The sequence below is a fragment of the Xiphias gladius genome, chromosome 14, assembly GCF_016859285.1.
Source record: "Xiphias gladius isolate SHS-SW01 ecotype Sanya breed wild chromosome 14, ASM1685928v1, whole genome shotgun sequence".
Lineage (NCBI taxonomy): Eukaryota > Metazoa > Chordata > Actinopteri > Istiophoriformes > Xiphiidae > Xiphias > Xiphias gladius.
This window is the reverse complement of record NC_053413.1, coordinates 12,134,185-12,148,292: the sequence shown is the minus strand read 5'-3', so window position 1 is coordinate 12,148,292 and position 14,108 is coordinate 12,134,185. Positions and strand designations below refer to the sequence as shown.

The 14,108-nt window shown below is 41.7% G+C and overlaps 1 protein-coding gene and 1 long non-coding RNA gene across 2 annotated transcripts in view; one reads left to right on the top strand and one right to left on the bottom strand.

The window, feature by feature from the left end:
• Nucleotides 1–2,833: 2,833 nt before the first annotated feature.
• Nucleotides 2,834–14,108, bottom strand: part of LOC120798613 (receptor-type tyrosine-protein phosphatase S-like) — a 52,912-nt gene continuing 41,637 nt past the window's right edge. The window contains exons 22-35 of the mRNA XM_040143027.1: nt 13,843–13,857; nt 13,511–13,623; nt 11,649–11,746; nt 11,246–11,369; nt 10,605–10,780; nt 10,292–10,411; nt 9,371–9,525; nt 8,455–8,740; nt 7,749–7,927; nt 7,224–7,350; nt 7,006–7,131; nt 6,162–6,316; nt 5,859–5,994; nt 2,834–5,493 (exon numbers count right to left, since the gene is read on the bottom strand). Coding sequence (XP_039998961.1) covers nt 5,425–5,493; nt 5,859–5,994; nt 6,162–6,316; nt 7,006–7,131; nt 7,224–7,350; nt 7,749–7,927; nt 8,455–8,740; nt 9,371–9,525; nt 10,292–10,411; nt 10,605–10,780; nt 11,246–11,369; nt 11,649–11,746; nt 13,511–13,623; nt 13,843–13,857 — 1,879 coding nt within the window. The 3' untranslated portion in view covers nt 2,834–5,424. The remainder of the gene's footprint in view (nt 5,494–5,858; nt 5,995–6,161; nt 6,317–7,005; nt 7,132–7,223; nt 7,351–7,748; nt 7,928–8,454; nt 8,741–9,370; nt 9,526–10,291; nt 10,412–10,604; nt 10,781–11,245; nt 11,370–11,648; nt 11,747–13,510; nt 13,624–13,842; nt 13,858–14,108) is intronic.
• LOC120798642 lies at nt 6,362–8,275 on the top strand. Its single transcript, XR_005708729.1, has 3 exons — nt 6,362–6,402; nt 7,440–7,643; nt 8,189–8,275. It is a non-coding gene; the product is annotated as an uncharacterized LOC120798642 (long non-coding RNA).

The window sequence follows — 14,108 nt, the reverse complement described above, 5'->3', positions numbered from 1 at the left end:
AAAATAAATAAAAATGAAAACATGAGTTTACTAAACTGCATATTATATGATCTAGGAAATACACTTATTGCTTACAATCACTGCATGAATAGCAGCCTGGCACAACATGTCAGAGGCTATTAAGACAGAGGGTTATATTTAATTTGAAGTATGTAGAAGTATGTCAGGTTGGGGCAGTTTGATATGTCCATATGCCCGCACTGTCAAACTGCAGGTGACTGTAGGATCACATGGTGTCCTTCCAGATGTTGGCTCTGTTCACTCTCCCTCCTCCTCTTACCCTCGCCCTTTCTCCACCTTTGCCTTTCTCCACCTGTTTGCAGCTCAGTGTGCTGTTCTAACCTTTGTCCTTTGTGCTTTATGATTTAAAATGAAAGAATGCAGCAACCAGTGAGGTTTTTTTTTTGTTGGTGCTTTCGGCAGTAATAGAAGTTTTTGTTCAAATTTTGTGCCAGATGTAATGACAGTATATGTTATGTCTTATCAGAAGTATGAAGTCTGCATGGAAAACAGAAATGTGCTGTCTTTTCAGGTTCTACTGCTCATGTCTAAAATAAAATTGTAACAATGTGAAACTGCTCAGAAGAACTGCATATGACTCAGAAACATTTTTTTAATTGTCAGTAATATTGTCAGTATCGATTTTGTCCATGGATGGTTGAGTTTAACTTAACATAATGCACTTACTGTGTGGCATAAGCACATTGATGCAGCATTTTCAGGTACACATTATCCGTTGTGGCCAGGAGGTGTTTGTTTGGAGCACGGTCACATCGACCGAAATGACTTCTGTGTGTGTGTGGTATGAATCGTCATCATGTGAGGCTGAGGGAAAGCGAAAACAGCTACCTGCAGAAATACTAAAGCTTCTTACACAGGTGAATGGGGTGGATGGAGTAAAGTTACCAGGCGTGTCTCAACACATCTCAACAAGGAAATATTATAGGTTAGAGTCATGAAAGCATTCAAATAACCATTAATTAATTGTCTTTTGATGGACAGAACAATACATCACTCACATCGTCTTTTTTACCTTTTCCTTTTCCCTCTCATTTAGAGAACACATCATATACGAATGAGCAGCTGGCTTTTTGAGAGATTTCGAGGAAGTAGTAGGTTACAGGGTTAGGCATTCATACTCAGTCTACCATGATAAGGAACACATACTACTTCTTCTTCAGGTGCAGCAGCTCTTCATATCAACAATTAGATCACAGTCAAACAATGAGGAAGATGTTGCTGTATGTGAACTTTACACTTGCAGAGGACTCCTCTATATCTTACATGTGGCACCGAAAAGTCACTCACGTGCAGAACTGTGCTGAGATTAGGTGTATCCAGTTGGACTTTCACAATTAGAGAATTACGGCTGATTGCATCTACTTATGCAAGGGTGTCTGCCCTGCTTCACTGAAAACACAACATTCCTCCTCATCAAAGTGTAGTTTTGTAATGAATATTACTGGGTTACTGTTAAAGGGTACAGAAATGGAAAATATAAGATGCTTAGATTTACTTTTCATCATTCATTGAATAAAGGAGAGCAGTGTTTCCCTTCCTGGTTCCTGTACAGTTTGTGAGCCAAAGTCTGCAATATGACCATATTGCAAAAATTTGACAACAAAGTCTTAATGCCAGCAGACTGAGCAAATTCACCCGCTGAGAAAGACCATGAGATGTGGGTCATAGGCTAAGCTCTCAAAAAATCACTAATACATGGGCCTTAAAGGAATAGCTTGACATTATGGGAAAAAAAGTTTGGATATAATTATTACTGTTTTGACATAAATCTGCCCGCATTTTCAAAAGTCAACGAAACTTTTTGGTTTCTTGCCAAGAGTTAATGAAACTGATACCACTCTCATGTCTATTCCCTAAATATGAAGCTAACGCCAGCAGTTAGCTTAGCCTAGCACAAACAGCGGGAACCAGCTACCCCAGCTCTTTCCAAAGATAACAAAATCTGCCCACTAGCAACCCTAAAACTCAACATTTAACAGTGTCCCACTTTTTCCCATCTTTGTGCTAAGCTAAGCTAACTGGCCGCTAGCTGTTGCTTACCATGCAGGAATGAGAGTGGTATCAATCTTCTCATCTAACTGTCAAATGTCGAACTATTCCTTTATTATTACTTTATTATTTTCATTACTCCGTGGTCAAAGTACAGTTTCAAATGAAAGAAAAAAAGGAAGTTTCATGCTCAAGATTACAAAGGGTTTTCTTCCCAAGCTATGTCCTGTGTGTGCAGTTGTATATTGTTTTTGTAATGCCAGACTTGTGTCATGTTGGAGTTTTCATAATCACAACCCGACTTATAAATAGTGTTCATGTCAACATCCATGTCATAATGAACTTGGATTTTTTTGAAAGTACAACATTTCTGACTTGGCATTTAATAATATGAAAGTCCCTGAATACCACACAAATATGTACGCCTTACGTCAGCCAGTTATCACTGTTCAGTGTAATTAAAACCAAGTTTGACAGATATGGTGTCATATTGCTGTAATGCAACAGCTTAAGTTATAGCGGGACTGAATGCCACATAATTTTGTTGCTCCACACCAGCTTGACAACAAAACATTTCAAGTAGATGCAGAAAAGAAGGCAAAAGCTGAATGAAATTGCCAAACATTTTCTACGCGTAATTTTGTGAGCAGAGCATTTAGTAAAAGCTGGGTGCAGTGACAGGAGTGCATTTTACTTTAGGGTTACTTTGGTCCCATCTAGTGGACGAAGAGTGAATTACACAAAAGGAAAAAAAACCCGACAGGAACCAAGCATCTCATTGTGCTGTATATCCAATCATCCTGCTTTTAATACAAAGTCAAGATACAATATCTACATCCATGGTTTGAAAGGAAAGAACAGGTACATAAGTGAGGGGGATGGCGTCATCAGAGCTGGCCCTCAACACATTTCATATTATGTTTCGCGTGTGTGCCTTTTACATTTCTCTTGACACAATACTCATTAGAAATCGAAGGAATAACATATTTCATATATGTCACACATTGTCAAGACTTCTGGAACACACATAAAGTTCATATTAGAATAATTTGAGATTTAAACAATAACTTTGAGGGTGTGTGTAGCTGGGCGATTCTTACCCATTCTCTGTCAAAAATACACTTGCTACCATGTGCTCTCCAGCAAACTAATACCAACAGCTTGTCAGAGAGGTTTTCACCTATAAGTCTGCTCTATAAATCTAATTTCTCTGATGCCCTTAAACCTATCACGGTGGGGTGGATCATACTTCTATGATCACACCGCTACTGTTGCAATGGAGGTCGAGTGGGGGAGGGTATTAAAAGGGCATCACTGTAAACTTAAACTATGTCTTCCTCTAATGTACATCTCTAGCTAACTAGTCGGACATCAGTAATCAGTATCAAATAGCACCCTACACAGAGGGCATACTTTATAATAATAAAGCAAATAAAAAAGCACCAAAACTGACCATTAAAAATAAAAAACAAACAGTGACAATATCGTACTTGGCTCGCCAAAGAAACAAGTGAACAACATCTTATTGGTTATAGTTGCTAGATATCCCAAATAAATAAATAAAAACAAACGTAAAAAGTAACAAAATAGAATAACAAGTATTTTAAAAAATCATATGAAATAAATATGACAAAGTGAACAATAACAATAAGGCTTTTCTTTTGCAACAATAAGAACTACATCACATCCAATCCCATGTTATATCTTGTGCTCAGACGTATGTAACTGTACTGTATAGGACTCCAATGATAGACTGTATGTACAAAATCGTGAAATCGCCCGAGATGTCTGATACTCTGGTACATTGCTGTGCTCTTCTATCACCACGTGGGACCAATTATGATTATATGTCAAATCAAGAAAAGATATATATCAATATCAAGGACTTGTGCCGTTGTACTGGAGTAGGACGGAGGGGAAAACATCAATTGGTTAAGTTGGGATGCTCTGTACAGTGTGATTCAGGGACAGAGAGAGTTTTAATGGAGTTTGTATGGAGGTGGGAAAGGGGAGAGGACTGTTGAAAGTGAGCAGTTCACCACTTGCGCTGATGTTTTTTGAATTTCTTTCATTATCTTTCATTGCCGTGAATAGTAAAATATTAGAGTGATTTAACCGCAAAGTGGTGCAATTCAAGTAGGTAAGCTTCAGAGGAGGAAGGTGATCAGGAAACAACTTTCATCCTCAAGTTAAGATACTGTATGACAATAAACATTTAGCACACAATGCATGAGCATTAGGCAGCATTAATAAACACAAGAAATAAGTCAGCATAAGGCGAAGACATACAATAAAAAACATATAAATATCTGCAGAAATGGGGTGAGAACTCAATTCAAGAAAGAAAGGGATCGAAGCTCAATTCTTTCATTAGCATCTCTTCCAATAAGCCACTGTTGAACTGACACAATGGGACTGACATCAAGAGGATCGGAGCTGGAGGATGAACAAGGACTAGCAAATAGCAAGCAGGCTTTGTTTGATGAAGAATGCACTGGACTACAAATTTCAGCCCAGTTGAGGGTATGAGGGACTCCAATCACTGCTCTGAGGCCAGCTGTTACGCAGTGAGGACACGACTGGGGAGTGTGAACTGATCCTTGGCCAGTGTCTAAGAGCGGTCTCTAGTCTGACTTTATGTTATGCTGGACGAAAGACGGAGCCATCTCTCCTTGTAGGCCACAGTTCTCGTTCACGCTGCATGGTTTCTCTTGGCACTCTGCGTTGGGTAAATGAGCATCCACATGCTTCTCCAGCAGTCCTCAGGGTGGTGAATCCGTACTGTAGGCTTCTGCCGAGGCATAACCAGTCATCTGCTTTTAACTATAATCAGAATTACCTGTGGTAGCAGTAGAGACCTTGGACTCACAGACACATGTTAATGCACACCTTTGCACTGTGTAACCCTTTAGTACACCAAACCAAAAGATACAAAGTTGAGGATAAAAAGCCCATTTAGGGTGCAGCAAATATCCAGGCTCTTTGTGTTTTTGTTTGTTAGTTTTTTTTTTAAATCTTTTTTGTATTTTATACACATATATATCATAATTCCTGTTCAGAAGCCATTTGTATTTCACTGGTTCATATTGGAGAAAGCTGACCACAACACACATGTATTATACGTCCTTCACACTGGAACACTGAGGTAAGTATATGGATTACACATGGATAGTCTCCACACCCACCAGCTCCTCGGGGGAGGTCCTGATGAGTGTGGGTGCTGTTAGACACAGATTTCTTGTTGCTGTTTTTGTTGTTGATTTTTGTCCTTGTTGTTGTAGAATTCATCTTTGAATCTCTCTCCCGGAAAAAGTTCAATGTTGACGTTATTTCTGGTCGTCTTTCTCTTGTTTCCCTTGTTGGTTTGTTTGTGGAACCCAAAGCAGAAAGATGGATGGATAGTCGCCTCTTCACTTATGTTGCATAGTGGTCAAAGCTACCCAGGTACTCCAGAGCAGCCTGGTAGCAGAACTGGTACTCATCCTGGGTGAGACACAGACAGAAAAATGTATAATTGTTATAAAAAGGCATGAACGTACTACATTTAGCTGGGGGCTCACAACACCTAACCAGTCTCTTACAAAAAAAGTTTCGATGACTTTTGAAAATGCGGGCAGATTTATGTCAAAACAGTAATAATTATATCCAGGTTTAGTATTTTCAATTAAGAGGACATGCAACGTAGCCCCATGAAGATGGTCAGTTAGATAAAAGTATAGGCCTACTTCAAGGAAATCAAAGTGTTAAAAAAAGGTCTAAAAATGGCCGAATATCAACAGTAAAAATAAGGAAAGTACCAGTGCTTTCCTTGCTTGTGTCTCTGCCATGCTTAATGAATCAGTGTTTACCTCAGTCTGCACCATGGCTGGTCTCTGTGTCCGCAGCATTTTGACAGTCTGGAATATGTCCACCGCCCCTTCGTAACGCATCCTCTCCAGGACAATACTCAGAGTGATGAAGACACCTGTCCGCCCTACGCCAGCACTACAGGCATAAAGGAAAACATGTTACTCTAGTTTACAATGCAGAGCCATGACATCAACACACTACATCCTGACCGGCCTAGTGAAGTAATTATGTAATTAAAATGTACCTTTACATTACAATAAATGGTTTCGCCATGAGCTGCTAAGATGAACACTGCTGCTCACCTGCAGTGAACGCTGATTGGTCCATCCTGACCAAACTGCTCCTTGGTTTTGTGCACTTGGCCAATGAAATCAATGAAGCCCTCCCCAGATTTGGGCACACCTTGCTCTGGCCAATCAGTGAACTGGAACTGACGCACTGTCCGTGATTGGCCATCCTGAAGTAGCGAGGAAGTGATAAGAACAACAACATGAATATTTACCGAAAAACCGAAAAACCTGCAAGCTGAGTTGTTCGGAAAGGGTATCTGTTGTCTTTTCAACACTATCAAGATGTTTATTTTGTAGACTGAGGAATGAGACTCTGCCAGGCCATATCCTTTTTTTCTTTCTAATCATTACTGTTATCTGACCCTGGATCAGTGGCTGTGGTTAACTTCAAACTGTAACGTCAGTACGTCTGCTATTATCAGCCACTCAGTACGCAATTACATGTATTCTCTTCTGCTCAGCCTTTCTGACTCCCCTTTAATGGAGATCAATACAGCATCTATCAATGTGGCGTCAGTGTAGGACAAGCTTAACTGGAGTTATCTATGAGATGAGTGGATGTGAAGCACACAGGGTCTCTCACACACAAGGTAATCTGGAGACAGCATGGTTGAATGAGTAATCCAGGGCGGCTTGTCGATAGTGCTAACCTGCTGTGTTACACACATTCATATACAAAACACACACTAACCAACACACGCTACAGGTCGATAGGACATGCTTTGCGCCACTGCCTTCAACCAGCACTGATGGATTGGGTATAGAGCAGAAATGTCAAGTAGTTTGATGTTACACTGCTCTGAATACAACATACAACAGGAAAACAAGTCTTTAAACAACACAGACATGAACTCACCCTGGCATCTGTAACTTTGAACTCCCGGAGGATGTACTGAGGCATGTTGTACTCTGCCATGGGATCCACCACGAAGTATTGGTACCTGGCTGAGCGCTCAGCAGGCCAGTACTGGTGACACTTCTCCTAAGAGAGCAGTGCAGGAAAAAAGGACTGATGACGTGGTGTACATGCCTGAAAATTATTGCAATTAATATGTGTACATATTTTGTCCATACCCGCCCCATTTCTCTCAGCTTAGTGAGCATGACCACGATAGTGGAGTTGTGTTCCCACAGCATCCTCCAGAAGTCCTCCGTAGTCTCAGCCAGTGGACCCTGGGTGGCGATGTAGCCTCTCTGCTGCCTACAAGCACACACAGACACAGACACAAAAACACGCACATTAAGAAGCCCCATCCTCTCTTCATTCTCCTCGTTTCTTCCTCTGTCAAGCATCAGACTGAAAAGGGGGTCAGGCTTCAGGCAAGAAGAGGAACAGTCAAAACATGTGTGTTCAACCGCTCTGAATGCCTGAATCATCAGAAGCTCTTCAGCGTCCGTCTGCCCCCCTTAGCTGGGGCTGAAGTGAATGCCACGCAACGAGACAAATAGCGGGAACATGTATGCAGTAATGACAGATCTGACAGGATGTGACAGGTGAGAGCACAGTGGTGAAAACCTATCCAATCCATTCACTCAACAAGCCATCATTTGAGGATGAGGGGTTCAGGTCATATTAGTGTTTGGTGGAGGAAAACACACCTGTATCCATCTATATAACTGGCGTTGATGTAGTCGGAGCCCTCCAGGCCTCTGATTGGCTGGAGGCAGACGCGGGTAGTTTCATAGGGCATAATGTTGACCAGTCGGTTCTTGAATTTGTTGCAGGGCAGGTTGGCTGTGACAAACCGGGACGTGTGGGCTTTGGTGTTAGCCAGTCGCTGGATAGAGAGAGTAAAGATGCATGTGTCACTACAAAGGTTTTTAACCTTTAAGCTATTATCTAGAGCAGGGTTATTTGCCTGGTTAGCTAATGTACAAAGCTATGACTGTATTCTATATTCTAGTGTTTCCCGACTTGAGGGGGTTGCAAAACAAATCTGACAGGTTGTTAGATGGCATACAGGAACAAGAAAAATAATTTTTCCATTATGCTAAATATTGTTAAAGGCTTTCTTTAATCTGTACTTTTTTCTTGACAGGTCCTCGGCAGGTTTACTTCTCCAGGTTTCTAAAAATTATTCAGGTGAAACACATTTTGGACTGAAAATCAATTTCCTGATAGACACATGCAACCTGTAATGAGGGGTTGGAAGTAGACATTTTACCAAGCCAAAAAACCAAAAACATTTGGAAACCACTGTTCTATTCTTCTTTTCAGACTAAATCTCAGAATTTAATTTTGTACACCATGCAGCAAATTTGCCAGCCCTTTAATTTAAACACTTTCCCGTGGACTCTCCCTGACCTTAAACTCCAGCTCCATGCCGGTGACGTGCTCTCCATTCTCCACCTTGGACAGCTTCTGCATGTAGGAATACAGACTCCTGGCGGCCACCTCAGTGTTCCCGCAGGCGACGGCCTCCAGCAGGGCCTCGTGGATGAAGCTGTACTGGTCCTCCGTCTGCACCATGTAGTTCCTCTGTGAGCGCATCAGGGTCACGTGGCCGTAGATGTCCACGGTGCGCTCGTGTCGAATACGCTCCAGCATGGCATCGATGACAATGAAACAGCCAGTGCGACCGACACCAGCACTGATGGGGGGAGAGGAATAAATGAAAGTTGACTGATAGGGAAGATTTTGTTTTTGGCTTTTTATTTAGGGAATAATTTGTCATTTTTCTGAAATTCAATTATTTGCTTTCTAGAGCTAGATGAGAACATATATCAGAGGCTGATATAGTGCACTATATTTACCTTTACCATTTTATTTGAGTGTCCGAAATCTGAGTGTTCAAATTTATTCACTATACAGTGCCCTCAAAGGGAACAGGAAAAAGACTAGTGTTCACAGCATGTACACGTCTTTCTGCTAACACTCCCACAAAGCTATACATCACATTTCATAGATGAAAAATCAAAATTATCATAATGCAACTCTCAGGGCTGGATTAACCTCCTTGAGGGCTCTGAAGGAAAAAATGTTGTTGGTCCCCTACTGACCCTTGGTTGATAGAAAAATCACTGGCAATTCTGATCATTCTGATTAATCCTTAAAGTCTTCTTTCAAACATCATACATTCAAACATTTCATCTAATTCTCAGAAAGAAGGCAAATATGTAGATTCCCCCATTTGTCAAACTATGCCTTTGAGATAAACTGTGTGTGTGTGAGTGTGTGTGTGTGTGTGTGTGTGTGTGTGTGTGTGTGTGTGTGTGTGTACCTGCAGTGAGCGATGATGGGTCCGGCGTCAGGAGGGTTGCAGGCTTTGACCCTGCGGAGAAAGTTGAGGAAGGGGGTGGGATACTCTGGCACACCGTGATCTGGCCAGGCCGTAAACTGGAACTGACGCACCTCCCTCCGCTCACTGCTGCCACTCTGGCATAAGAAAGAGGCAGAAAAAAATAACTGTCTTTACTATCACTGAAATGATAATTGTCTGTACATGTACAGAACATGCGTAAACTTCATACTCATTGGATTATTGAATATTATTATTATATTCTCAGAAATATCTCCAGCTTCCCTTCGTACAGTGTGTTAAAAATACTTCTAAATGGATTCATGAAAAAAAAACAAAACTCTGTAGACACTGTATATATCCTGAATATTCCTACAATGTACATAAGCTCCAAAAAAAGACAGCAATAATACTAACGGTACTGAATATTTCATGTGCATTATTCTCTACTGTAAGGCATATCTCCAAACTTGACATTTCACAACACATCAACAAAAATTTAGAGAAGCAGTGCAACACTTGTAAGCTACAGTTGGCCTAGTTTCTGTGTTTGTAAGTAGGCCACAGAGAGCACACCAGTCTGACGGTCCTAGATTAGCCCTGTGCTATAAGAAAGTGCTCTGCCTCCAACAGTGATCAAATCTCAGCGCCTGACACAGGGAGGTTGACCTGGTTTGAACACTCCGTGAAGCCCAGACTAATCTATTATCCTCCGAGCATCCACGTGGACTACTCATTCGGTGACGGCAGAAATTCATGATTACTCCAGTTGCTCCTGGTTCCTAACTGTATACCAAAGAGATCAAAGCAGTTTTCAGTGGATGTGACAGTAAATTTAATAGGGGAAAGGGCAGAGCGGTGAGTCAAGGGTGGATCCGGCAGGAAATGAGCGAAATAATTTACCTTATGCAGGGAAAAGGTGCGAACACAGAAAGTGGCCAGCTCCATTGTGTCCAGCAGGGTGACCTGGATCATCCCGTATGTCTCTGTGCCGCGGCTCGGCCAGTACTGATCACACTTTATCTACACAGACACACAAAAAAATACTGTTTTCAGGCTGGACTGAACACTCTGTAATTTAATCAAATTTGTAACGCAAACAGCCCCTAGAACTATAAATTGCGAATAAAAAAAAAATATTGGTATGTACTGTATTAGTACTCTACATAATGAATATTGTAGATATGGACCAGTAGGTAAAAGCCTGGTTTCTTACCCTCGATTTCTCTTCCAGGCGCGTCATCATGACGACAGAGGCGGCCCGCTGCTCCCACACCATCCTCCAGAAATCCCCAAACGTCTCCGCCAGTGGCCCCTGGGTAGCAATGTAGGCATTCTGCTTCCTGTAGCCATCAATGTAGTTGGCGTTGATGTAGTCGCTGCCCAGGATACCTACAAATGAGACACTTGTGAGGCTCTTGTTAAACTGTGAGCTGCATAAGTGACATAATAAATTAACCCCCATGTATGACATCAAACAGCCTAATGAACTGTTTGTTTTTGGCAGCTGCGGCTTCCAACAGACGGCTGCTGGATGACTAGCGGACGACAACAAACGAACAAGACTCTGTCGGTGTAAATTCATGAGCTCCAGATCAAATCCATTCTCCCCCTTCTTGTTCTGGAGGAGTGCTGGCTGCACTTGAATGCACTTGCGCTGTTTGTCAGTCTCATGCCACTGCACACAGCCGGTCCTGAGCCCTGTTTGCAATTTCAAATTTCATCCATCATGCAGCGCTCCCCTCCCTCTCTCTCTCTCTGATTCCTCTCTTCTTTGTGTTCACCCCCCTGAACACAAATACACTCAGACTCTCCCATTAGAATCTCTAAACATCTTCTTTAACTTGCCTCTTTTACCTTCTATGGGAGCCAGGATGACTCTGGTGTGGTCGTATGCTATGACGTTAGCGTAGCGGTTTTTGGGCTTGTTGACCTCCAGGTTTGAATGTTCCCAGGTGAACTGCTGACTAGGGTCGATGGACTGGGAAGAAGCAGCAAATACACACACATTAGCAGTGCGTGGTGGCATATTTAGGAGTGTATTTGAGGATAATGGAAAGAGAGTGCACTGCAATGTTGAAAGGTTACAGCAATAAATTGAACTACTGAATATATAACTACTGAATATATCATGAACGTATAGTCAGCACACAGAGACATAAATATTTAAATAAGATTTTCTTTATGAAGCAGAGGCTTAACAGTCTTAAGGACGTTATCTACTGTATTTATTCATGTGGCATAATAAGTTATTTCTCACCTCGTACTCCTGGGAGAGTCTCAGGTTGTCGTTAGCTTTCAGCAGCTCTATGTGCTCAGCCAGCTCACTGATGGGGATGGGAGGATGGCTCATCATTCCTGCGTGACAAAAAGGGTCAGAGGTGAAGCAGACTTCAGCTGAATAACCGCAAATTACTGCAGTCTGACATCACTCATATGCAAAGATGTGAAGATAATTATACAATCAGAGAACATCACATATCATTAAGTAACATGCTGAGGCAGAAAATCAATTTTGATCCATGTGCGAGGACAGAGTGAGGCGAGTCTTGTTTGTTTGTAAATTGTTTTCTTTGATAAATTGCTTTCTATGTGATCAGAGGAGCAACGACTCAGAGAAAACAAACACAGACAGAACACTAATTAGGAGGGTTGCACATGCACACACACACACACACACACACACACACACACACACACACACACACACACACACACACACACACACACACACACACACACACACACACACACACACACACACACAAAGGAAGAACCCTATGCCTCCTGCAGTCATTTGTTTTCACAGCTGGAGCGAGAAAGGGGAAGCTATAGTGATCCACTCTACATTCAAAAGGCAAATACCTACAACAATGAATTAAAGTAATACTGCTATGCATACACCAAACACAATCTATTTAATGCCAATGTCAGACTGCATTCTAAGTGTCTCTTGGATTGTAGCGCGTCTCGATGCACTATGAAAAGCATCTAAGTCATTCTGCTGCTAAAGCTATCAAAAATAGGCTCATATCTATGGTTATTTACTTCTGCAGCCTGGCACTGCAGCACCCAAAGGTAATCACAAAAAAATGCTCCTGTCAGGACCAAAATGACCTCAGAGGGCATCAGCCGGTTTTGTTGGAAAGGAAATTTCATCTTTGTCCAGCATCTCAAAGACTCATATCTCAGGGGAAGAGAAGTGTAGGTGAGGATGGAGCCTCAATGTTGCTGCCTCGAGAGAGAGATTTAAAAAAATCTTAGAAGATAGAAAACAAGAGCTGAAGTGCTTTATTCGGTGGGTTTTAAGAAAGCCCTTCATCCTTGGATTAAATAAAAAACTGCATAATTTTGACTCCATATATCCAGGCAAGTAAAGTCTAAACCTTTTCACTGTGACATATCTTGCTACCTTTTCAACAAGGCGGCTTCTATAAACTGCAACCACAATAATATAATGAGAACAGTGATTTAATTCCTTCAGGCCTTGTGTCTTTTGGATTCTGTTAATTGAATGGAAGAAGTGAAAGTGAAGCATCATTTGGCCTGATGCCACAACCAAAGCAGCTGTGTTCTTAGATCTTACACGGCAGGGGGTGGGGAGCGGCAAAATCCATGCGGTTACTTCACAGTGGGGTTTTACTTGGTTATGCTGGTGTGAACAGTGTCTACTCCTTTACAAATGATCACAGTTAACCCACAACACGCATTTTGATTTATCATTCTGATCATTAAACTTAACCCAGCAACATTCAAGAGTGATAAGACGGATTTCTGTAAATCTGTCTGCTCTGATGTGCTATATACAATTTGGCATGTGGAATGTGGGCGAGCGGAGTTGATCAGATTTTTTCACACCGTTATGACTCAGCTATGATTAAGCGCTGACTGTACTACTTGGGCAGTGGCCATTTTGTGCTCAGAAATGAGTGGAAGCTGCCAGGTATATGTTGGTTGTGATGCGGAGGAGTACTTTCACAATCTTGTCGGCATAATCTGACCCAGATTAAAATTAACTGCATAAATATTTAATTATCAAATGATGAGCAGTCGGATGTATAATTTTTTTTTTGCAGATACAATGTGTGTGTTTGGGTGGCTGCATGTGTACATGCTTCATACCGGGAGTCTGGAAGTTGATGCGTCTCATCTCCACAGGGTCTGTTGGGTGATGGGCCATCATCTCTGCGTTACTCAAAAGGCTCTTGGTACCGGGTTCAGAGTCCTTGCGCTTGCTGCTCAGATACCAGTGAGTCAAAAGAGCAATTAGCACATGCAAAGAACCAGGGAGATAAATCCAGACTCAGTACCGACACATCATTAGCATGACTGCTTTATTTGAGTAAATAGTGCATTAACAGATATGGTCTTTTACTGCTTTGTACAAATTTTCTGGTATCATGTAATTGCTGTAGGTTAAAAAGAACAAAGAGCTTGACATTGTTTAATCTTACCTGTCAGGTTTGCTGCTTCCAGTGAAACAAGAGCAGGGGAAGGAATAATTAGAGCAAGAAAAGGAAGGAAACAGACAGATTGTTAAAGAGGAAAATCAATATTTTGCATTAGTATTCAAAAGCTTGATGGTTTGCAGCAGATATCACAAGGTCTACAGCAGGGTTAGGCTGCGTGATAGCTGCCTGAGGGGCTAACAAACTTCTTAAGTGGAACAAATTTGATGAATATCAGACTGAAAGTTGAGCATTTGTGGGAGGATTGCCGG